The 26,908-nt window shown below is 36.5% G+C and overlaps 1 protein-coding gene across 1 annotated transcript in view; it reads left to right on the top strand.

Annotated features, from left to right (window-relative positions):
• suclg2 (succinate-CoA ligase GDP-forming subunit beta) overlaps window positions 1–15,835 on the top strand; it is a 117,429-nt gene extending 101,594 nt beyond the window's left edge. Inside the window, exons 10-11 of the mRNA XM_079597266.1 lie at window positions 7,597–7,717; window positions 14,811–15,835. Coding sequence (XP_079453392.1) covers window positions 7,597–7,717; window positions 14,811–14,926 — 237 coding nt within the window. The 3' untranslated portion in view covers window positions 14,927–15,835. The remainder of the gene's footprint in view (window positions 1–7,596; window positions 7,718–14,810) is intronic.
• The last annotated feature ends 11,073 nt before the right edge of the window (window positions 15,836–26,908 follow it).

The following is a 26,908-nucleotide window of genomic DNA, read 5'->3' as shown; positions in this document are numbered from 1 at the left end:
TTAATAAAACTTTTATAAAAATTGGGATTTTAGAGAAATAATGCATTTGTTTTAGTTTTTGTGGATTTCAAAAGCAGTGGTATTAAAAAAAACATAAAACATTTGCAATTTAATCATCTTTTAACATTTAAAAGTGTTACTGAAAATTTAGTTCATTTTAATTTTTTTAGTAATATATATCTGTCACAGTTTCTTAAAGTTAAACAAAACGTTTATTTTGATGGGTTTTGGACTTTTCAGTCCATTTTTTGTTTGAATATGATATGACAATAGTTTGTGAGAAGCTCTGGAGATGAAGTTCATGTGGATTGTCCTCGTATGAAACCAACCATGAGCATCACTCTTGCTTCAGTATAGTCAATATGCAACTAAGCCACTCATTCACAGAGACCTATTTAAATAGCTGCCTTTTTGCGATTTAATATTCAATTTAAATAAATGAACAGCCCTACATTTCATTTATACATCCAAACGTTTTCAAATTTCATGCCATTCTGCATTTTACTGTATATTTGAATGACTTGAATGACTCAATTCCATTATTTTGTCCTCATTTTCTGCATCACCTTTGGAAATCAAAGAGCCCTAATAAAGAGATCCGTGTGCCACCATCCATGAAGCTGTGTTTTTGGAGAAAGATGGACATTCCCAAAATTCAAACATTTCTCCTTGTTTATGCATCCGCACATCCTGAAACTTATGTTGACCAAGAAGCATTCGATACGATCAGCCCCAGCCACAAGCCGGAAGAAAGATCCTGTCAAAAGCTGTCAATCAAGAAAAGTCCACCGGCAGTTCTCAAGTGTCTCCTAACACGAAGTGATACTCGGAATGGCGGTGTCAAGATTTGTCTGTGTTTTGCGAGCTGATTTTTTGACATAATGCTTCATCTCCTTCACTCTGGGTGAAGAGAGAAGCTGTCATGCTTCAGCAGGCTGGATAATTATTTCTCTCTTATCCCCTGTGCCAGGCCCAATCTGAGCCCTCAATAACAGCCTGGGACCAAACCACGTCTTTCTATCCTCCCGTCCCTTTTTTCCCCCTTTCTCTTTGCTCCAGAGGAACGACAGAACCACTGGCAATGGATTAGCAGAAGGGGGAAAATAGCCTCTAGATTCGATAAGATTGTGCCAAATGAAGAGAGCCAAAAGACGGAGATATCAAAAAAGGGAAAAAAAGCATATTAACTTTCTTATCGACGGCACTGGCTTTTCTGTCACTAAGCTTACACTTTGCCAAAATATTTGAATATTATTGTCATATCTGTATGATTATGCCAAGTTTGGGTGACTGATATGAGGAGATATGAAGCCCAAGCTGTTCAAATGGCACATGTTGAAGCATTTTGTCCATCAGAAGTGTTTCCCAGCTCTGATAACATGCTGTTTTTCCCTAAAAACTGCCAGGAGTCTTTTGTACTCATGCTCGGACTGGTAATACGTAATGCTAAGGAAGCGATCTGCATGATATCCATCTATTACGGTCTACACACCTACAGAAACGCCATTATTCTGGTGTGCTAATGTGCTAAAACAAACAATTGCCCTCCGCTCCTCCTTTCAGATTGATGACGGCTGTCAGCCGCCCCTCTTTATTTGAAAATGTTGGGTTTTAACCCTTGACCTCTGGCTTATTGAAGCATTCCACTTCAAAAATGAGACTAAGGTGAGACGGCATTCGAAAGCTAGCGCGCGAAGCCTGCATCGCGCAGATAAACTAGAACAATTGTGCTAATAGACGAACGTTTTCACTCCTTTAGCACAATCTGTTAGGCGTTAACAAAAGACAGATGCACTTGCGCGGATTGATTAGCGCTGGTCAACAGGGGTAGACGCTCTTTTCTCTGGGAGCACAGCTGCCAATGTGCGGTTGGAAGATAATGCCAGCGTTGCCCGACCACACCACAGGCGTCCTGGCGCTGATAGTGGCACAACGGTATTTCTAATGGGGCGGCGTGTTAATCGGAATTTGCCTTCTTTTTTTAAACCAAACTGCTTTTGTTTCATCTTGTTTTTGGGATTATTGTTCCAAGGCTATAAAACACATCACAGAGTATGTTGGATGAAACTAATGACTGACCAGTGGGAGCAGTGAGTGTACAAGCTATTGACAAACCCGCTGCCAACGCCAGAGCGGTCTCGTGTCACAGAGAACGTTCCCCGAAACAAAAGATACTCCAAAGCAAATAAAGATGAAAAGGCCTAGTCAAAAGTAGGCTGCTTACTTAAAAGGGAAAACTGACAAAGACAATGTACTGATGCAGTTGCTCACGGCTAGACCCACTCACGGATGATGCATTGCAACAGCGGCTTTGAGAGCGGCTGAGATGGTATACTTTGCTTAAGAAAGCTTGATACTGAATGACCTTTCTTATTTTGATGCAGAAAAACCATCAAAATGCAGATTGTATGGCACAAACATATTACACTCTCTCTCTCTCTCTCTCTCTCTCTCTCTCTCTCTCTCTCTCTCTCTCTCTCTCTCTCTCTCTCTCATTTTTATCTCATAGTTCTGACTTGTTTCTTGCAATTGTGAGTTTATACTTGTACTGCAATTCTGACTTTATTTCTTCACAATCAGAATTGTGAGATATAAACAAAGAAATGCAAGGGAAAATTTGTATTTCTCAGAATTGTGATGTATAAATGCAAGAAAAAAGAGCATTTACCAATTAGATTTCTTGTTCATGGCTGAAACAAGCATCTATCTATCTATCTATCATCTATCTATCTATCTATCTATCTATCATCTATCTATCTATCATCTATCGGGTCATTTAGGAGTACATATGACATGATGTCTTCAAAGCTCTACTCTAAAGCAACCTTTGTGCTGCTGTATTGTTCTGCTTATTGTCATTTATTAAACATGTTTGATTGAATCATTAATTAGCTTAATTGGTTATAAATTGATATGATTTGAGCTTGTGCATAGCAACGAGTAGATGAATGTGGGTCATTGTAGCTATAAAAAGCAATAATTGATGCATCTATACGTGGACAGCTAACACTATCAAACTCAAGAGTGAGAAGCTTTGTTTAGCATGTACACAAAAAGTTATTATCCAGATCAATACACCGTATTCTGTGTTCTGCCACTTAGTCGTCATTACCTGTAATACATTCAGCCCTGCTTTTCATCTCACTGTCATAAGCAAAGCCTGCTTTTATTTAAGCTTTGAGTTGCGTGTGCTCCACTTTAACATTAATTCAATATGCTTGAAATTTGCTTCAGAATGCGCAAGCCTGGAGGTGTAGTCCGACATTCCAGCGGTGAAACGAAACGAGTTTGTTTGTTTTTTTAAAAAGAGAGAAAACAAGATCCTGCACCTCTGACAGTTTCTATCGCGTTTGTTCTTTTTCATTCTAAATCCCACTGGCAGTTTGAGCGAAGTGCACTATATTTTTACGAAGCAGCATTTACTCATGTACGAGAAAGCATAAATCATGCCTCCTGTATCATTAATAAACATAGATGTCAATAGGAAACGCATGACTGGAAGATATATGACTGTGCACGATAAAGGCCGAATTGAAAAATATGCTGCTTCTGTAGACGCTATTGTTTGGAGAATGAGAGACTGTGCTGTTGCTCTTGGATCTGTGCTGCCCTCTAGTGCCAGTGTGAGGACTGTAGAGAGAAGTGAAAACCTGAAGCTCCTGGGAACAGCACAGGGCTCATTATGCACCAGATGTCAATCAAATGTGACAGGAAATGATATCACAAATCTTTCTTTTTTTTTATCTTAATCTTTGCTTGATATCAGTTATCAGTTTTAAATATTTATACATTTCATATATATTCAATATATATCTTACATTTTTTATCCTCACCTTAATTTTTAATTACTATTAATTATCTACCTGTATTTCAGTCTTAAGTTAACTTATTTTTTAAAGTTTTTTATTTTTTTTTCATCTTAATTTTATTTGCTTGTAGATTTATCACATAGTTGATTATTTTGTATGTATGTATTGTAATTCATATTTTGTATTCACCTTACATTATATTTACTGTGTATATATATACACACTCACTCTCACACACACACACACACACACACACACACACACACACACACACACACACACACACACACACAGTACAGTTCAAAAGTTTGTGAAACGTAACTACTATTTTGTAATGTTTTCAAAGAAGTCTCTTATGCTCATCAACCATTATTTGATCAAAAATACAGAAAAAAAAATTAATATTGTGAAATATTATATAAAATAGTGTTTTTGATAATTTAATTTGCTTTAAAATGTAATTTATTCCTGTGATGCAAAGCAAAATTTTCAGCATCATTACTCTGGTCTTCAGTGTCACATGATCCTTCAGAAATCATTCTAATATGCTGATTTATTATCAATGTTGGAAACCTATAACCTATGATACTTTTTTCAGTATTATTTTATGAATAAAAAGTTAAAAAGAACAGCATTTATTTAAGATAGAAATCTTTTGTAACATTTATATCACTTTTATGTATGTATATCAACAAGCCTCGCAGTCCTCCTAGCTCGAAATTTCATTCAGTAACATTAGGCAGTTTTGATTTATATGCGGTTTCATGTTGATGATCATGCTATTTTACATATGCATATGATTACATATGCGATCGCTTGTTTCTGCTTCTTTGCATGTGTTTTGATCAGGAGATTCTTCAGTACTATTTCAGAAGATGTGTAATAGCGCCCCCTAACATATAACAGTGAAAACACAAAAAGCTGGACATTTCCGTCAATGGCGGGGAAAGCCTATTCCACGCTAAAGCGCACGCACCCATAAAGCTTGCAGCAAAGCACCAGAAATCATTTTGAATGTGTCGGGGAAAAAATAGCAAGAAGATATTTTATTGATTTATTATAAACTAGTGTTTTCTGAGTCCGTTTCAGCTGCAAAGATGAATCCGTCGATGCTGACTCGCCATATCTGTAACCGTATTTACCACTAACCGACTAATACAGGTTTGGTCGACTAAGCCTCTTCTAGTCGACTAACGTTTAGTGGACTATTAGGGGACAGCCCTGGTCTGTACACATGTCATGCTTTCTCCTCTCCATATCCTGCTAGTTGTACATTAATGTGTAATCTGCAGCAGTTCAGATGGGGATTGATGGGGAACGCGCAACAGATGTAGACATTCTGCAGTCGCGGTAAATGCCTGGCAGTCCCAGCATCAGCAGCTGGACATTACAGACACTTTCTCTCTCAGTCTGTCAGATCCACTAACAGACCCTACACTCGTCTGCCGTTTCAGGGTCACACGCTGGAGTCTCTGCCACCACGCGCCCCTTTATTGTGTCAGCAACACCCAAGCCAGATGCAGTTTCTTTTCCTTTTGTTTTGCCGTGGATTTATTTATATCACAAGTTGACAATGAGACACTAGCTGTATGCGATATCTCAGGATGTAGAGATGTGGATGTGCCATCTGGCTGCTCAGGTGGGCTTGTACCTGTTGGAGGAGGAGGAGGCGTCTTGCCTGTCTGTCAGTCTCGGCCTCATTCTATTTCTGTCTCTCTTTTCACCTCTCCTCTCTGTCAGACTTTGGGTTGATCATTTGTTTTTTTCATGTTTTAAATCATATTTGGATTTGCTTTTTTCTCTATGTGTGGCTGGGTCTCAGTCTGCTCCCTAGTTCAGTAGTATGTGCAGGGAATCAGCCTTTCTGTATTTTCTGTATCCACTGCAAAATATATTTAATTATCCAAAATAATGTCTTAAATATCTGAAGGCATCACAGTATATTTGTGTTTTGTTTATTATGTATTATATATGAATTGTATATAATATATATATATATATATATATATATATATATATATATATATATAATATTTAAATATTAAAATGTATGTATTAGACTTATGTATTGTTATTATTATTATAAAATTTTACTGACAATTTTTGCTTAATGCAGAATAAACTGTTCATAATGTTAACAATTTAATATAATAACTACGTTTTACTCTACATGTAGGAAAAACCTAATAAAATGTTTTATGCATTATTATTATTTATAATTTTACAGAATTTGTTGGTCTAAAAATTCAGGATAAACGGTTCATAATGGAATTGTTTTTTACATGTTGTTATTATCATCATTATTATTATTATTATAAATAATAATAATAATACATTCCATTACCACTTGTAATGCAAGATAAACACATACTTCACAATGGCATAAATACTTTTTCCATTTTATTTATTTTATCCAATTATTAATATTATTCATTATTCTGAAAAAAAATTGTCTATCAATTCAGCATAAAGTTCATAATGGCATTATTGTTTTTACATGTTTTTCATTAATGTTATGACATTCCATGGCCATTTGTAATGCAGGAACACAGTTCGTAATGCCATTTTTTTTATACATTATTATTATTATTAGTAGTAATTCTTGTCATTATTATTATATTTCTAATTTCACAATTTCTGCTTAAAATGCTGGATGAACACAGTTAATAATGTCACAGTGCTTTTGAAATAGCTACAATGACATTGCATAATGCGGTTATAGTGTGAAATTACAAAGTACAAGCTATATGTGATGCGTAGCCTCAGATGATTGAGTTATTAGCATCCCAATGTTCAGGAGACATTGCTATCGCCTAAATTCTTATTCCGAATATACGGTATAAACAATTAGACGGCAAGGTGGGAAACAGCATTTTTCTATAAAATCAGCCAATATCTCTCTAATCCTCAGACATGTAAACATCATTACCACCGAATGGAGCCAGCAGTCGCTCCCACAGATTAGCACAGATTGAGTAAACATGCCAAATTAATCTGATCTGTTGACATGCTAATTTGGCTGAAATGAATTGACATTGAGTTATTTGAATTCTTCCCTTGTAAGAGTAACACAATCATGAGCTGTTCTATGACTGTGTGTGTGTGTACACTGTTTAATATCCCTTTGATTCCTACTATACATTTATGTAAATTATTGTGTTGAAGTATAATCTGCTTATTTTCTTTTGAGGAATTATGGTCATTATATAGCATTGTTAGCACAGCTGATACCGCGCTAGGCTCAAATATCCAGCGTCTCTTTAGGTGGGCTGCTCATTTCAGGACTTAAGCACCCCAAATCTCTCTTCCAACCCCATGAAGGTTTTAGCACACTAGTGTTAATAGCCGATTTGGCAGCTGTTCTTTATTCACTTGAGCTTTGGGTTTTCTCCAGTCATGCAAAGCCTGGAAATATTGGAAATGTTATATCATTTTATGAATAATAGAAATCTGCATGAATTTTCCATGATCTTTCAGCATGAATATGAACTTTCCTAGTTGTCCTAAACTCTAAAATGTTTGCATTGAAGTTGATTGATAAAAACAAAATAAAAACATTATCCAGTAATCATAGACATTTCCCAGGGAAAAATACGTTTAAAATGTATTTGAGTATTTTTAGTACAATACAAATGAATTTTTAATACATTTAACCGTACGTCTTTTAACAGTACCCTGAAAGTTTTGCTTTCTTGCCTTTTTTATCTTCTTAAATGTTGCATTTGCCAAGAACGGCTACGTTTCTATCTCAATAAAGCATCTTTTTCACTTCTATTCCCGCATTCAGGTGGAGGCCATCTTGGTAAACATCTTCGGAGGGATTGTTAACTGTGCCATCATTGCTAACGGCATCACCAAGGCCTGCCGAGAACTGGAGCTCAAGGTCCCCCTGGTGGTCAGGCTCGAAGGTGGGTGTGGCCAAACAATATTCGCCATTTTTTGGAATCAAAGGTTCCAATTTACCTTTTAACTTCTCAAATGTGCTCAGTAAAACCCTTTTACATAAGCCATGTCTGTCAAGTGAAGAGTTTGTTGGTGTTGGTTAGCAAGCGCGTCACGGCACAGCAGTTGTTGGTGGCTGTGAGAGGAGCAGAGGGGCCAGGCGTTGATTGCGGGACCTCTCACCTGTGTATGCTAATGCTACTAGCTCGTGTGACACTGGGTCCGGCCTGATCCCATCTGGCCATTAGGATAATTGGCAGAAAACAGCTGAGTCGTTTTGACCAGAGAGAGTCATATACTCCACTCCATTAGTTTTCTGCCCCTCGTTTGTCCATGCCGTAGCCTGTCCTTCTGAGGACCGCTTAAATATAGGACAAGAGCAGCATGAAGATATTTAGCAAAATTAAATACGCATTATATTTAATTTTCGGATAATATTTGCACTTTCAATGCACATGTGGGCCAAACCTGATGGCAATTTGCCTGACACGTCATTGAACACAGTTTAAATGGTTAAAGAAACCGTTCACCCATTCTGTCATCATTTACTCATGTCATTTCAAACCTGAATGACTTTCTGACTGAAGGCGCAGGCACGTTTACCGTCGTTTGGCGAATTTTCGCAGGGAAAAATCCAGGCGCTCTGGAATTCCGTGGGAGGGAGAAAGATTTCTCCACGCAGATTTCGCAACGGGTTCAAGTTGGTCACGTGATTTCGACACCTCACCACTGCAACCACTTTCGTGTCCGGGTTTGAGCGACCTTCTCGTATATGAAAAGTATTTGTACGCAAGACGGGCGTAAAAATTGCAGGGAAAGCCTGACGTGTACTGAAAACTATACATGATTTAAGCGTATTCTGTTAGGATGTTGATATAGAAACTGTTCAAGTGTCAAATAAGTTTCATTCACAATATTACTACTTTAATCCGATAGCCTATAAAGTTTCACACCGTATTGTCCCTAATAACCGGTAGTATAACAAGCCTATAAGAAAGCTTAATTGTTAGTATACACTTTGACATGGCATAGAAGAAAATGAAAAAAAATTTGTGTAGGCTTTCAAAATGCAGTACTCCCTCACCTCGCTCATCTTCCGAGTGGACATTTCTCTGGACCCGCCACGAGCATCAGAGAAAACGAACGCATGCAAATTTAGTTTTCTGCTACTGCTATACACTTTTCAAAGTAACATATTCATTTCAAGATGTAACATTGAAATTATAGGCAATTTTCAGAGCGGCTAGCAATAGCAATTAGCTTTGAAAGCACCCGATCCCACCCTCCCTTCAGAGCGTCTCCGAAGCCACGCCTCCTTCAAAACACATGAACGCGCACAGCAGAGTAACGGCATTAAACTACCTTGTGTCTCAAAGCACATAGCATTACAATAATGAACGTAAACAGCTTACAGAGCACTGACCTGTATCACCTGACTGCTGCGGATTCATTTCGCATTGATAGTGTTGCCATTGAAACGCATAAATTCAGATCATGAACTGCTCCGAATATAACGTCACGAGTTTCGATCTCTTCCTAACTACAGTAGTTATGGTGTGAAAGCAGCATAAGCTCGTTATTTTGGTTCTGGAAGAACTGTAAAAGGAGGTTGCTGTTGCTGTGCTCTGTGACTGACGTCTGTCTAACTCTGCATAGCATGAAACACACTGATGACGTGTGATGTCTTAAAAGTACATACATTGACAGGCAGGTAGGACATTGCATTCGGACCGAAATCTTCTACAGAAGATATATATATACAAATAAATAAATACATTTAGACCTCTCAGGGTGTGAAGTCTTTCAACCAGCATATCAAAAAATGTTTCTGAAACAAATCGCCTACCCTGCCTTTAACATGAAGGTAATTTAAATTAAGCCTTTGTAAAAGAAATATAAAGCAAAACATTAAATGTGCAAAATAAATTATATATATATATATATATATATATATATACATATATACACACGACTAGTATTTACAAGTCAACTTGCAGCAGTATCGAATGAATCAACTAGTCGTCTAGTCTCCCACATCCCTAATATATATTATTTTTATTTAAAAAAAATTGTGAGTGAACTACCCCTTTAAATGAAATGGCTAAAAGCCTTCTTATCATACACAGTGCAAAAGTAATTACTGACACACAATTTTCACGAAGCATTTTCCATCCAAATGAAAATGCCTTAAAGCAACACTGGCTCACATTCGCCTGCCGTCTCTGGAAAAGTGAATTAGCCACAGTGGCCTGAAAGCCCTTAGTAATGGGTGTAAGAGGCAGCATGCTGCTTACAGATCGATCCTCTATTCTGTCTCTCTGTCTGTGGCTGATCATGTCTGACAGATCGCTATAAGATGGTTCCCAGCTTGGAGTTTAGTTTGTATTAGCTGTCTATTGATTCGGGCCCTTCTCTTACCCTAGCCTCTCCATAAGTCCCACCTTTCCAAGAAAGACCGTGTGTGAAACTCGTACTCTCTTCTTCTTCCAGCTTTTCTACAATCATCTCCTTCATATAGACACCTAAGGCTGTCAATGACACACAATGAACATCCTGTTATGGATATTAGATTTTGTTCTTCAACATGTTCGATCTGTGGTACTCAATAGTATTCAGTTCAACCCAACAGTGCAACCTAGTTGCCATCCAAGTTTACTCAAATGCATTGGGCAGATTGCATCGAAATCGAAATATTTTGATTAATATCAATATTCCTTCTCTCATCTTTTTATATGCACTTGAACTGCTCTGTCTGGTTTTATGATTGTTATTCTCAAACTGAGTGCTGAATCTGATGTTGTGAGTCACAGACCTCTTTCAGGGCAAGCAGGAATATTGTTGAATATAATAATTTTGTTGATCACCTCAGTTTGCATGTACAGATATATTGGCATTGCTCCCCTAAAGGCCGTTGCATATATTATATTTGTATTTTGCACTGTATGTGTTAATTAATGGGCTATGTATGTCATATACTGTAGATGCATAAAGGATTATTAAAATTGTAGTTAGATATGATATAAAATGTTTAGTGTTTTTCATTAGTGTAAATTGCTCGTTTGTGCCAAAATATCATAGAATTACTACTGAGAGGAGAAAGTGTGTAAAAGCATGATTTCTGCATGAAAATCTCCTAAAATATGATGCGTGTCACTCATTTTGAAAGTCATACAATAATGTAAGGCAAATCATATCAGTCTGGAATAATGGTTTTTAAGTGTTTTTTTCTTTTACATAGTTTGGTGAGATTTTATGTTTTTGAAAAATACTCACTAAGGCTGCATATATTGGATAAAAAAATACAGTAAAAACTGTAGTATTGTGAAATATTATTACAGTTTAAAATAACTGTTTTATATTAATATATTTTAAACTGTGATTACTCCAGTCTTCAGTGTTACATGATCCTTCAGAAATCATTGTAATATGCTAATTTGCTGCTCAGGAAACATTTCTTGTTATCAATTCTGACAAAAAAGTAGGTCAGGATAATGCTGTATATGTCAGAATAACCTGCGTTTCTGTAGTTTTCAGTAACATCCCTTTCAAAACTCCATGATGAGTATGCATTTAAAGATTAGTCATTCTAATGTACGCTTTGTTCAGAGGCATATGCCATTCCATATTGATTCATTCTGTTTGGTTTTGGTGTTAAGTTGGTCTCTAGCAGCACCTAGTGGCTGTAAATGAGTACAAAGCTGTGTGCGTGTCAGCTCTTCTTAGAAGCTGAGATCAGATACTGTACAGAACGTGTGTGAGAGATATTTCCACATCCACAACTTATTCTGTATGTATACTGACGCTTAAAGAAAACGTACAATGCCATCAAAGTGCCGCAGATCAGAGCAAGCCTGAGCATAAAACACTTCAGTGTGTGTGCGTGTGTATGAGTTTAAGTTTGCTCTCGTTGCCCTTAGACGACTCAGCATTGTGAAGCAGTGTCGGTCGGCGGATATCCTATCCTCCCAGCACACGGCCCTGCTCGCCCTCGTCCTCTGCTAATGAAATTATACAATTGATTGTTTTGTGCTGCCAAATGTGGGAGACGTGTTAGAAATGAGTTATTGTGCGAGCGGACAAAAGCGCTGAAATATCAGTAGTTAAGTGGTGCTGGTAATTGAATTCCTCATGAAACTGCTATTGATTAGAACATCCTCTCTCCTGAGAGAGCGAGTATTATCATAATTACACTGCAGGACAACAACAACACACACACACACACACACACACACACACACAGACAGACAGACGTGTACGTGGTGGAGAGATGCTAATACATGGCCATAGAGATGCATTAAAAATATACATAGGCTATATACTGAAACATTTAAGATATTTCCGCACTGGTAGAGTTCCAGAACCAGTTTAATAATGATCAGATTTATATGTAGGCCAATATGCAGGAGAACACATTTTTTTTGCCACATGGTTCATATGAGGATTTGGAGTCGTGGTTTAGCATCTAGCAGATCTATGGTGCTCATGTGGGCGATGCAGGTTCGAGCCTGGCTCACCGCGTTCCCCCGTTTCTTCTGGTATTTTCTAGTCAATCATACAGTAAAATGTATATTTATAAATGTAAATATATAAATAAAGTTTTTCGTTTAAAATCAAAGATACATTTCAAAGTTATAAATTATTAAATAGAATGTATAATTTAAAAAATACAATTTAAATATGTATGTGAATAATAAATAAAAAAACATTAAATATAAAACTGGTTATAAAAATAAAACAAAACAAAACAAAATAAGTTAAAATAAAATAAATGTATAATAGTTCATGTAGGTATATGAATAATTAAATAACATTAAAATATAAAAGTTAATAACATTTAAATTAAATATACAGTAGTTAAATAAAAAATAAATGTTAAATAATTAAAACATTAAATAAAATATAAAATGAAACATAAAATAAAATAAAATATATAATAGTTAAAAAAAAATTAAATAAGTAATTAAATACAATATTAAAATATGATAGTTTAACAATTTAAAATGAAATGTATAATATTTAAATAAAAATGTAATGTTTAAAGTATATGAATGAATAATTAAAGCATTAAATATATACAGTTTATAAAAAATAAATAATATATGTAATAGTTAAATAAAAAATAAACTTTTAAATAAGTATATGAATAGTTAAATATATAGGTTATAGGTTATACATTAAAATATACAATAAAGTGAAAAAAAAGTTTTTAAAAGTTTTACATTTCACTTTAAAAGCTAATTTAAGAATGTAATGGAAAACATTATACAATTTATTAGACAACCTTTTTGCTCACACATCTTTTCAGACATTTAAAAACAAATCAAAAAAGCGAGCGAGCGAGAGAGAGAGATCCATCTTTTAGGCTTTCTTGTTCTGAGTGTGATATTTTCCCCCTGGAGCTGCACATTCACCTGTGAAATCATCACCTCTGTCATCAGCAGCTGCTCAACATGCGCTCTGTCTGTCAGTCCTCACATCTCACACCTTACATTTCCTCTTTTCCTTTCCTTCTCAATCCATCCTCATCCTTTTGACCCCTGTGGAGTAGATTTCTGATTTGTTTTATTGTGTTGGCCCCGGGCCCTGGCCCTGTGTCAGGGGGGCATAGTTCAGTGACATTCAGAGTCACTGTGGAGACCGCAAGGGCAGCCCATGCAAAATGATCCAGCGCGTGCTCAGTCGGGACCTCTGCAGCTGGCACCAACACGTCCCCCCGGCCGGCGAACGGAGCACTTGCATTTCCAGCCAATGGAACGAACAACGCTATTACCATTCAGCCAATGGAACATTTCCTGTCCTTTTTAGCCAATGGAACGATCCTAACGCATTTTCGAAACCACTGATTCTTCAAACCAGCAGAGACACACTCCCCAAACTCAGTCCTTGCCCGTCACAGTTTTTGGAGAAACCGCTGACTTTTGTTTCTTTAAGTCTAGAAAGATTTTCCTTGTTAGGCCTTATTGTACGGATGGTACATTATGATAGTTATGCACTGATATAAAAATTCAGGCTGATACTCATAAGAATATATTTTTAAATAATTATTATATTATATTATATTTTCATTGTTATGGTCAATATTATAGACCTAACCTAATTTGTCTAAAAACTACAAATAATCATCATATATGCAAATATTACTTTATAATATGTTGGCCTATGACTTGTTTTTCATGATATGTTTGTCATTATACAACTGACATTATATTATTTTATTTATTTATGTTTTATTATTGTTTATATTTCTATTTATATAATATTATTTATTTATTTTTTATTTACTTATGGGCACTATTATTGACCTGAACTAAAAAATACTCCCAAAAAAAGCTATATTTTTATTTAGTAATATTATTTTTTAATATGGCATTACCTATTTGTTTAATGTAGTATTGTTTATCTTAATGGCAAGTTATGTATTATGCAAATGATATTGATATTATACAAACTTATATATTATATAATTTATTATATTCATTTTTATTTGTATTTATATAATATCATTTATATTTTAATTATAATAAAGGTTATATGTTAGACCTATACTAATTTTTCTAAAAGATTCTCACACAAAAAAAAGAGTATATTTTATATATTTAATATCTAATTTATTTTATGTGTGGGCAGAAATTGGTCAAGTTTGTCTGTATTAGGTAAATTGGATAATAAATATTAGCTATAAATAGTAATATGATATTTATATAAGTATAATATGCATACTACAACTATAACAAATCATTTTTACATTTCAAATATATGTCCAAGCAAAAAACTGTTATTAGAAATTAGTCCAATGTTACATTTCCAACAGTGGATATTATGAATATCCAATATATATATATATATATATATATATATATATATATATATATATATATATATATATATATATATATATATATATATCACATACATACACATACACACACACAAAGATGCTAATTAAAATCTATTGTGCATCCTTGATGGTATAAGAATCTGTGTGTCAGAATAAAAGTGAAGGCTTAAAAATCCCCATTAACCAGAGTGTCTTTGCTATTGTTATATTTCCATGTTCAGGAACCAACGTTCATGAGGCGAAGCGTATCCTGTCTGAGAGTGGGCTTCCCATCACCTCTGCCACTGACCTCGATGATGCCGCCAGGAAAGCTGTCGCTGCCATTGCCAGGAAATAAAACCATACATGCATTCATTCACACATTCTCAAAACAAACATGCCATTATTATACACACACCGAAAGAGCTGTGGCCTGCATCCTCATGACATAAACAACAGCCTTACACACTTCATTCACAGAGAAAACTTTTCTCATCTGCCTTCTCTTCTGAACCACAGCTACATACCAGTCTGCCCAGTTTTTCCAGGAACAGAACTGTATTTGAGACCTTCTTCCCAGTCCCTATAATCCTCTCAAATCCAGGACTTTCTTGGGAAATGCGAGGCATCTTTTCCTGCATTTTTTTGTCAGCTGCACACAGCCATTTCTATAGTTAAATAAATAACTCTTAAACATTGATTGCCTTACTTTAAGCCTTTTTATGGAAAGTTTACTTTATTGATTATGGATTTATTTTTTCAAGTTAAAATATTAAGATAAATAATAGCTTAATTGCATTCCAGATTAATATTTATCGCCTTAAGTAAACCATGAAACAATGCATGTGGTGGAATAGCCTCGTTTTTATACAACTGAACTGTGAAATACATCTCAAATCTGATATTGATTTCCTAATCTCCATATATCACCGTCCCAGTCTGGTTTATGGTTTGTCTTGTTTATAAGACTTTTTTATGGGTATAAAATGTAAAACTCTAGATTAACTGTCAATTGGTTATTTAACATTAAATGCAATATTGAAGTAAGTTTCCTGATTATATTGTATATTCAATTTGATTTTTTTTTTTATAAACATAAAGTGGTGTGGTTTTTCTACTGTGCCTATCATGAGGAAGTTTTACAAGTTAAACACCCATGATAAATATATAAATAGCTTTTTTTTAATCCTGAATGTATTTTCAAAGTTAATGTATATTTAAAATGAGTCAACAATATTGAAAATAAAATATTTCAATGAAAAAATTTTACCTTTTTCTCTTTTCTTTACTTTTTTTTTTTAGATCGAGCTTTAGAATAATTGTCTGCAAATGAGAGTATCATTAAGAAAAATATGTTTTTAATCCACTAGCCATAATTACATTCCTGGACTGTGTGAGAGCGCGTTCACCGGCGCTTTCTGAAATCCATCCTTGTCAGCGGGGTGAAACATTTAATGGATTATCTGTCAGGCGATCCGAGAGGACACCCGCACCAGATCAAGTGCCTCGGGCAACAGACCTCTGTCTCACTTTCTCCTCGTCTTCTTGCTCGCTTTCACTCGCTCACTTCTCACTCTTCAGTCTCGAAGTCAAATTGGCGGCGGGAATGGCGAGAGCGACCCACTCGGCCTGCAAAGTGCTGATTTTTGACCCAGTGATGCCATGACATGGCGTACATATCCACAAAGTTACATGTGAAGGTGAAGTGCGGATGGGTGTAAATCGAGGAGATGGTTCAATAATTGCCTATTTCAAGCTCTTCCTTCAGCGTGTCAAATACGAGTGTGTTGATGGATTACACTGTGGAGTTTGAGTCTTGTTAGAATACGCTCTTGCTGCGGCATTGTATAATTCAGAGGTCATTGAGTGTGTGTGTGTGAGTGTGTGTGTCGGGCAAGGTAAATGTAATGACCAAAATTAGTGCCGCTTTCTTATATAAATATAGATGAGCTGAAAACCGCTAGGATCGTCTATCGCCAACCCCGGAGATGATACCATACCGTCTGTGAAGACAACAGATAATAATAGCTAGCTGCCATATTGTAGTTTGAAAGCTATTCCATATCCTGATCTCATTAAAGAGCCATCTTTCTTTAAACACCCTTGTATTTGTTCAGTTTTGAAAGTATTTCGGTCACTTTTTTTTCCCCCCCTCCAGAATGGATGTCAAAACGGTAATTGCCACTTTGGGAATCTGTCTTTTGAGTTTAGCGTGAAACTGATCGCCAGCCTCTTCGTGAAAAGCGCAATTTTCTTCCTGGACAGTAAGGTCAAGTCATCCGTTCAGGAATATTGGTTATTTATTGTGTCGTTTAGAGGTAACTGCCGCAAATTTATTAGTTCATAAACCAGCAATGTGCTTTGTAGATGGCGTGTCGCTGTTGTATTTGGCTTGTCAGACACATGGGCTATTCACTCATTATGTGCTGCCAGTTCAGTGCGTTATGGTGGGAGTCTAAAATGGACGTCCGGAGCTCTTCATGTGTGAGTTTAATGCAGAAGTTGCATTGGGTACTTCTCAAGGTCAGGTAGAAGTTTCCAGAAAACTTGCCTGAGGAATAAGTCTGCCAGTTTCCTGACCTCTTGCTGTCCTTGAGCTTTTAGGAGGTATTGTCGTCTAAAGGATTGCCTTCTGTCACTGTAAAACTTCACAAAGAGGCTCGTCTTATGGATTTCCGCACGGCATTATTGCAACGAGCCATAAAAGACGACGCTGGATATGTTTTACAACAAAGCTGAAGGGAAAATGTTGGCCGAAAGCGCTCTCAGGTGGTTGGTTTTGTTATCTAGTCAGTGCTTTATATTCAGGTCTCATGGTTTGGCCATATAGCACAGATGGGCAGAGAAATCCATTTCCCTCTTATAGAATTGCAGCCTGGGATTCTGTAATTGCAGCACTTTTAGATCGATTTAAATTACTCTTTGTCTCCTTAACAAGGGGTTGAGTTAGTGGAGGATGAAAAAGGAAAAAGTTACAAAAGTGACGCACTTGATTCCTTGAATGAAAATTTATTTCACTTCTTTTTTTCTTTCTTTTTTGCCTGAAATAATACATTTCACAGTCTTGAATTCTCTACTCCAGCTTTATTATAGTTCTTAGATGCAATTACCGTCATTATTTCTTTATTTGTTCCTCATCTGTGTGGCATGTCTTCTTCCTATCAAAACGTTTACAGTATGTAAATAGCCCTAATCTGTACCTTTTACCTAGATTATTTTGCATTTTATGTAGAATATTAGGTGGAAAGAACTTGTTGGGTGAAAAAAGACTTTTACTTCAAATTTGATGAACTCTGACCAAATTCATATAGCAAATCAACATTTTACCAATAACGCTTCCAAATGTCAGTCTGACCTCTTGACCTGTTCAGTATGAAGTATAGATCATATATTTTTATTCATTCATTATTATTCAATTTATTATTCATATTGTTATATAAAATAGAATTAATAACATATATTATGTACGTAATAATAAGGATAATATTAATTAGGGCTGTCAAAAGATTAATCGCGATTAATCGCATCCAAAATAAAAGTTTGTGTTTGCAAAATATATGTGTGTGTACTGTGTATAATTATTATGTATAAATACACACACATTCATGTATATATTTAATAAATATTTGCATTTATATACTGTATATACATTTATATAATTTATATTATATATAAATATTTTATATATAAATATAACCAATTTTTCTTTAATATATACATGATTGTGTGTGTTTTTATATATATAAATAATTATACACAGTACACACACATATATTATGTAAACACAAACTTTTATTTTGGATGCGATTAATCTTTTGACAGCCCTAATATTAATATAATCATATTGTTTTAGGATTAATTGCCCATATTTGGGATTTTGAGGGTAATTTCTTGAGGTAAAAGTCCAATGTGACCAAATACACTATATGGACGAAAGTATTGGGTCACACCTATTAATTATTGAATTGGGGTGTTTCAATCAGACCCATTGCCACAAGGGTATAAAAATCAAGCACCTAGCCATACAGTTTGGATTGCACAAACATGGGTCGTTCTGAAGAGCTCAGTGAATTGAAGCGTAGTTGATAGGATGCCACCTTTGCAATAAGTCAGTGAAATTTCAACCCTGCTAGATATTCCACGGTCAACTGTAAGTGGTATTATTGGAAAGTGTAAGTGTTTAGGAACAGCAGCAACCGCAAGACCAGGTAAAGTCACAGAGCGGGATCACCGAGTGCTGAGACCCATGGTGTGTAAAAGCCATCAACGCTCTTCTGATTCCACAGCTGAAGCGTTCCAAACTTCCACTGGCATTAATATAAGCACAAAAAACTGTGCGGTGGGAGCTTTCCATGGGTTGGAATGGGTTTCCATGGCCGAGCAGCTGCATGCAAGCCTCACATCACCAAGTACAATGCCAAGGATCAGATGAAGTGGTGTAAAGCACGCCGCCACTGGACATTGGAGCAGTGGAAATGTGTTGTGGAGTGATTAATCACGCTTCTCTGTTTGGCAGATAGTCTGGGTTTGGCGGATGCCAAGATAACATTACCTGCCTGACTGCATTGTGCTAACTGTAAAGTTTGGAGTTGGGCAAGGACCTTACTTCCAGTGAAGGGAAATCTTAATGCTTCAGCATACCAAGACAATTTGGACAATGCTATGCTTCTAACTTTGTGGGTCCAGTTTGGGGAAGGCCAGCATGACACAAAGCAAGGTCAATAAAGACATTGTTGAATGAGTTTGGTGACTGGCCTGCACAGAGCCCTGACCTCAATCCCATTAAACATCTTTGGGATGTACTGAAACGGAGATTGCAAGCCATGCCTTCTCGTCCTACATCAGTGCCTGACCTCACAAATGCTCTACTGGATGAATGGGCAAAAATTCCCACAGAAACACTCCAAATCTTGTAGAAAGCCTTCCCAGAAGAATGGAAGCGGTTATAGATGCAAAGTGGGGACCAACTCTATATTAATTTCCATGTATTTAGATTGCAGTGACAGTCTATGTTGGTTTAATCGTTAGGTGTCTCAATAATTTTGTCCATATAGTGTAAAAGCAGCATCACAATGCCAATCTGGTACTGGTACATTCGGGTAACACTTTATTTTAAGGTCCAATTCTCACTATAAACTAGTTGCTTATTAGCATGCATATTACTAGGATATTGGCTGTTTATTAGTACTTATAAAACACATATGAATGCCTTATTCTGCATTACCATATACCCTTAATCCTACCCAATACCTAAACTACCTATTAATAAGCAGTAATTAGGAGTTTATTGAGGCAAAATTCATAGTTAATAGTTAGTTAACAGTGAGAATTGGACCTTATAATCTAAAATCGGACCTAACATTCAAATATCACTATGATGCCATTTTCAACTTATAAAGGATTCTATTAGTTTACCCAAGGCGAAACTTCTTGGGGAAGCACCTTGAGGCTTTACTAACATCTCCTCCCACACTTGTCATTAGTCCTCTCTTTTATCTGTCCGTGTCTTACAGAGTTAGAGTCAGACTTTTCAGCCACTCCTGCTCTTACCGTTTCAATCACGATTGTACTTGTTCTATACCCTCATTTGTATTGTAAAACTTCCAAATGGTCGTCTCTCCTTTCTCTTTCCCTCAATTTATTCCCTCCCCCCTTACCAGCTGGGGCTGTATATTATCCTCCTTTGTCAACGAGCGCTTAATGGCCCTTTATTAATTAAACGAGGATGCAACAAAGGTGCTGACTGAATACACTGCTGGCAGTCAACCGTGCCGTCTTTTCAAATATTTGTTAGTTTCTTTTTGTTTGACAAACTTTCTTCTCCTGCAAACTTTTGACAGTGATTTGTATGTGTATTTGTGAGTGCTTCTCTGATCCAATTAACTACAAAGAGGTATCCAGAGAGACGGCTTCAATAAAGAGGAAATCAACTGATGGCTGACACTAATTAAAAGCTCATTTCATGTGACCTCTGAAAAAGCCTCTCTAATTAAAACAGAAGTGAAAGCAGGAGCGTTTGGTTTAAAACGGCCCGATAATGAGATGTTGTAGCGTCCTGGTGGACTTTGGAGCAGGTGCGGCGATGACATAAACACACACCCAACACAAAAACACACTGGAAAAACAGCCGACACGCTGATGCATTCAGATCAGGTGGCTTGAGGAATTCAACTAAAATACAATGGTTTAACTAATTGAACAGTTGAAGTTTGTGATAATCACTATTGGTTTTAAAATTTGGTTTATACTGTGCCTATAATACCTGAAGAATACCTGAAGCATTTTTTGAGCCAATGTGTTCGACTTCATGCGGCCGTGCGCACATGGATCGACAGCTAACATGAAGCAGTGCATGCCGGTTCGATATTTTGCCAGTGACGCATGGCGTCAAAGTACCGCGCGAATGATTCTAGTGCAGACGGCTGCCGGAAAAGCTTCTCCAGAGCGGCTGCACATGCTCTGATGACATCACAGCTGTTCCACGATTGGCCAGATTCACCGATATCAACGATGATGTGTGTTTCGTGTTTGTTCTCACACCTTTCAGTTCCTCTAATGCTCAGAAATCTGTATTTTTATAATAGTAAAAACTCTTTTCATGCCACCATGGTTTTGTATCGTGTCAGTTTTTTTTTAAATAACACTGTATTAAGTCGTACATGCTCACACCAATGTCTGTGAATGTATTGGCTGTATAGAAAGTCTCTGTACTGCAGCAGCAATAATCAACAGCAGCAGCAGATCTATTCTGTCAAGAGCCAAATACATGAACATTGACATCCAATACCATGCCAATCAAAAACTGCAGTTTTAAGGAGAAAATACTCCGCAATGGTGTTGACTGATGAATCTGCTCATGGTTTGTCTTAAAGCATATTAAAAACACCAGATAGACATATAAACAACATTAAAAGCTTGATTTTCACCACAAGGGGACTTTAAAACACTACATAGACATTGAAAATAAAGACATCGTCCAAAAGTGCAAATTTAGCCTCGTCTCCACTCACTCACACTAGTTCAGAGATCAACTCGTTGATGATCACAAGTTGACGTGATTGGTTACAAGGTAGTTTGTGACGATAGAAACACCAGTGATTTCATCCATCCATCCATCCATCCATCCATCCAGTGACCAGTGAAACCGCGTTTTTGAGACTGTCTTTGGTTCACTGCAGTTTTATGGAGAAAATACCGGCAGCTGTGGTTGCCAGTAATTTACCGTATACAATACGGTAGCAAAATTAATTGTACATTTACAGTAATAAAACATATGTCATTATCTGATATACTCTGTTAATTTACCCACCTATTGAAGTATTAATATCTATTTTGTACCTTACACTGACAACCAACAATCACAGCAGTGATGAGTCACATGATCAATCAAAGCTCATCACAAGCAGCTCTTCCACAAGAAAGTTAATATAGAAGCTGCACAGTGTGATTCACACAAACATTAAACACCATCATGGTAACACACATGAAATTTTACAAATACAATAAACATTAATTTAACAACATTAAATGTAACATCAAATGTGAAGTGTCATGCAGGCAATTGTGGGAATGGCAAATTAACTGTATTTTACAGTCAAATTACATTAAATGTACCATTAGATCGATTACAGTTATTTACCGTATACAGTAAGGAAACTTTCTGTTAACCAATTAACAGTTTTTCACTGTATCATTTTTACAGTCTTTCACCGTTAAAATCACGATAATTTTTTACATATACAGTGCTATGCATAAGTGAAGACACCCATGCTAAAGTTGCCTAAAAGGAGGAATAAAAAAATATCTTTTGGAAATTGATCTTAATGCCTTAATTTTAAAAATGAGGACAAATCCAACCTTTAAGGACACCCATTTTCTTTGGTGAATGAATAATGTATCGTAAATAAATAAATGTTCAAAAGTCAATACAGGTTGCATAAGTCAGGACACCCCTATGTTAAATTCCCATAGAGGCAATCTGCTTGCCTCTATGGGAATTGAACATAAGGGTGTCCTGACTTTTATATATTTATACAAATAATATTTAATGTTTTTATGAATATTATAAATAAGTTAATACATATTTTCTTATTGTTTACCTATGCTTTAAATATACATTTTCTGAAATTTGTAAATCAGTATCTTTGATGTGATCTCTCTCCTTTTTTTCTTGCAGTTTATACAATTCCAATTGAATTCTGTAATCATAGATGTGATGCATAAACCCAGATGTCACAAACACACTCATGTGGAATCAAAGGACAAAGGTGACTTTCTCTTTTTGCCCATTGTTTCTTCAATCTCCTCCTCCCTGCCCTTCTGCTCAAGGGGAATATATAAAGCTTGTGCATGTCAAATGTCATTGGGATAAAACAGCTCTGAGCGTGTGGCATGGCGTAGCGAGTGTGTTGAGTGCGGTCGGAGGAAGAGTGTGCTGTCAGCAGTGGTTTGGGCCGTCTGATGAAGCAGGTTTGTAATGAGACGATGAAGGCTACATATACAGCGCGGCACCTCTCCACAAATTCTGAAGGTGATGAGGGCTGACATCCTCGCCCGGGACGAGAGCTCCCTGCTGCTTTGCTCTTTAATGTGTGTGTGTATGTGCGCTGTGAAGAGAAGGAACGCATTTGTGAATTTGTTTTGTTTTGTTTATTCTAGAGGGTTTACACTAATATGAATGTTGTTTTAAGCTACTCTTGCACCTGCTGCACAACTGGAATGTCGCATTGGTGATGAGTAATGCTGTTCGGACAAACAAAAACATCAGAAGACAAAATGGTAGAACATTGCTTTGCAGGAAGCCAGGAAACTTTTCTGCAATCAAAATAATAAAACATTTATTGGTAACGCTTTATAATAATGTCTCATTCGTCAACATTAGTTAATGTGTTAGCTAACATCAACAATGAGCAATATAGTTTTGCAGCATTTGTAACACGTTGCAATAAGGTTCATTAGTTAATGTATAAACTAACATGAACTAAAAATGAGCAATACATTTGTTGCTGTATTTGTTCATCTTTGTTAATAAAAATTAAAGCTGTTCATGTTAGTTCACACTGCATTAATTACTGTTAACCAGATTTTAATAAAGTATTAGTAAATGTTGAAATTATCATGAACAAAGATGAATAAATGTGTTCACAGTGCATGAACTCATGTTAAGATATAACTTGTGCTTTTAGTAATTGCTGAGATTAACATGAACAAAGATTAATAAATGCTGTAGAAGTGTTGTTCATTGTTAGTTCATGTTAACTAATGTTAACAAATTAAACCTTATTGTAAAGTGTTGTATTTAATATTTATATAGCACCTTAACCCAAGTTACAGATAACCATGTATCTTTCTGCATTAATAATGCTAGTAATTATTATTGTTATTATCAAAAAGAAAGTTACACCCAAGTTTCTAGAACTATATAAATAAATATATTTATATAGATTTCCTTTATTCTATTACAGTATATAATAGATAAACTACTACAGTGTATACAATAATAATAATAATAATAATAATAATAATAAAGTTTGTTTTGTTTATATAGTATATTTCTAGAGCCAAAGTTACAAAACCTAATAAAATAAGAAAACAGGAAACAATTCAAAGAAAATATGGATAAAAATACTGAAGGGAAATCATGTGATAAATACATACATTCGGATGGATGGATGGATGGATGGATGGATGGATGGATGGATGGATGGATGGATGGATGGATGGATGGATGGATGGATGGATGGATGGATGGATGGATGGATGGGTCGATGGGTGGATGGATGGATGGATGAATGGATGGATGGATGGATGGATGGATGGATGGATGGATGGATGGATGGATGGGTCGATGGGTGGATGGATGGATTGATCGATGGATTGATCGATGGATTGATCGATCATGGATTGATCGATGGATTGATCGATGGATTGATCGATGGATGATATGATTGATGGATGGATGGATGGATGGATGGATGGTTGGATGGATGGATTGGAGGATGGATGATAGATGATAGATGGATGATGGATGGATGGAAAAAATACAGGTTTTTACAATAACAGTTTTCAAGGTGGCAATAACACCTAAATCAGTAAAGTGTTTTGTTTCTATTCTAAAGAATATACACAACATAGACAAAGTCAATACAACGTATTTTATTTTTTCAATTCAACTCGTCACTCCATTATGCTAATTTCTAATACAATTAGAAAAAGGCCAAACAAGCATTTTGAAAGTGTCCTCAGACTTTTGGAGTACATTGCAGATGAATGCGGGCTCGCACTTGCATATTAAATGTTGTCCTGATAATAAAGTCTATGAAGTGCCTCAAGAACTCTTCCAGAAACTTTCCGTTGAAAACTTTCCCGCTGTAATCCAACAGCCGCGTCGGACAGGTGCGTCTCGTAACCCTTCCGCCTAGTCCTGATCCATGGCCCTCAGATAGATCTCACGGCAGCCATTCCCCCTAAACGCTCTCATTACTTACATCCACTAGATATTTCAGACACTTCCAGTTGTAAAATTCTCCATTACACGGGTCAAGCAGGGGCAATGAGAGATGAATAACTGTCTGATCATCTGAAAAGGCTCAACTAGAATATTTCCCTCCTGCTAAAATATCTGTCATCACTTTGATTGCATTTTAGAGGAGACTTATTCACAGGGACAAGTGTGGCTTCTTCGTTTTCATTTTTTTTAAGAGGCCTGTTTTTCCCCGGGATGAGACTCCTGCCTCTGCACATTTATTCAGCAGTCCATTGCAAAAATGAGAAGAGAGCGCAAATGAAAACCTGAAAGATGAAGAAGAAGAAAATAGGAGGGGGGGGGGGGAGAGAGAAAACACTCGGGTCAGTATCTCATCTCGCAGAGATTAAAAACTCATCTCTCAGACTGGTGCGGCGTTATTTAGGCTGATTTGCGAAGCTCTCCATGCAAATTGCTAGGTGATTAGTTGTCGTGTTGGGCTGGTGGAACAGCGTAGGGGTTAGGACACTTTGTCCCCCCCCCCCAGTCCAATTACAGCAGCATGGGATGACGGCCCGTCTGCACGACTATGTCATTAAGTGGAAAGCGGAAGGCCCTTCCTCTCACACGCATGCGGATCTGCTGAGGCCGAGTGGAGGAATTACATGACTATCATTTCTGTGTTTTCCGTCCTGCCTGTGCCCATGACATCCTCTTTCACTCCAGATTTAATGAAGAGTAAAGCAGGAAACACATGCACACACTAGCCACTGGAGACTTATAATTACAATACAGAAGCGCTTATGTGATACACAGGGGTTGGACAATGAAACTGAAACACTGACTGGCCAATATAGTGTTGGAGGAATATATGCGGCAACCTTTACTGATTTTACATCCCATCAGTAAGAGCAGAGTGTGAAGCTTGAATTAGCAGAGTAATATTAAAATCCACAGAACATAATGGGGGACATATCAGAGTTCAAAAGAGGACAAATTGTTGGTGCGCGTCTCGGTTCATAACTTTGGTCACTTGTGCCAATGCCAAATGTTGGTTTCATTGGTGCCAACAGTGCTAATCTTGGGCTATAGACAATGTGAAACGTATTGTTCTCTGATGAATCAACATACACTGTGGAGAAGCCCCAAAGAGGCTTAACACCCAGACTTTTGAGTGTCCAGAGTGAAGCACAGGTGGATTAGTGATGGTTTGGGCTGCATATCACTGCCAAAGACTACTGAACCATTCTGGAGGACCATGTACAGTACACTAAAGAAGGTGCCATGTATCAGCCACTTTGGGGTATCTTGGAAGAGCAAGTCAGAAAACGTATTCCTCCACCACCATCACATAGAGATCTGGCGACTGTTCTGGAAGAGGAATAGCTTATAATCCCTCTGGCCACTGTGAAGAACTTGTATCTGTTATTCCGAAGATGAACTGTTGCTGCAGCCGCAAAAAAAAAAAAAAAGGCCCTACAACATTCTAATAAATTATTGTCGTCTAAAACAGTTTTAGTTTCATTGTCCAACCTCTGTACTTATAACACTAAGCTCTGTGACTGAAAAACACTAAAATCACCAAAATAATTTAGTGATCCTTGACAAATATATGATTAAGCAATTTTTTAAATGCTAGTTCCCCACAAAATTGTAAATTCTTTCATCATTTAATCAGTTAGTCATCATCATTTAGTCTTTTGCAAACTGTGTATCTTTCTTCCTTGTGGAACACAAAAGGAGATGTTTAACAGAATGTCCAAGCTGCTCTCAAGTGAATGGTGAGCACAGCTATCAAGCAAGATTTTCGGTGAATAATAACCTAAAACTTTTTATATGGCTTCAGAAAACTTATAATATAGCAAATGGACTTCT

The sequence above is a fragment of the Phoxinus phoxinus genome (assembly GCF_949152265.1).
Source record: "Phoxinus phoxinus genome assembly, chromosome: 22".
NCBI lineage: Eukaryota > Metazoa > Chordata > Actinopteri > Cypriniformes > Leuciscidae > Phoxinus > Phoxinus phoxinus.
This window is presented reverse-complemented; position numbering and strand designations above follow the sequence as displayed.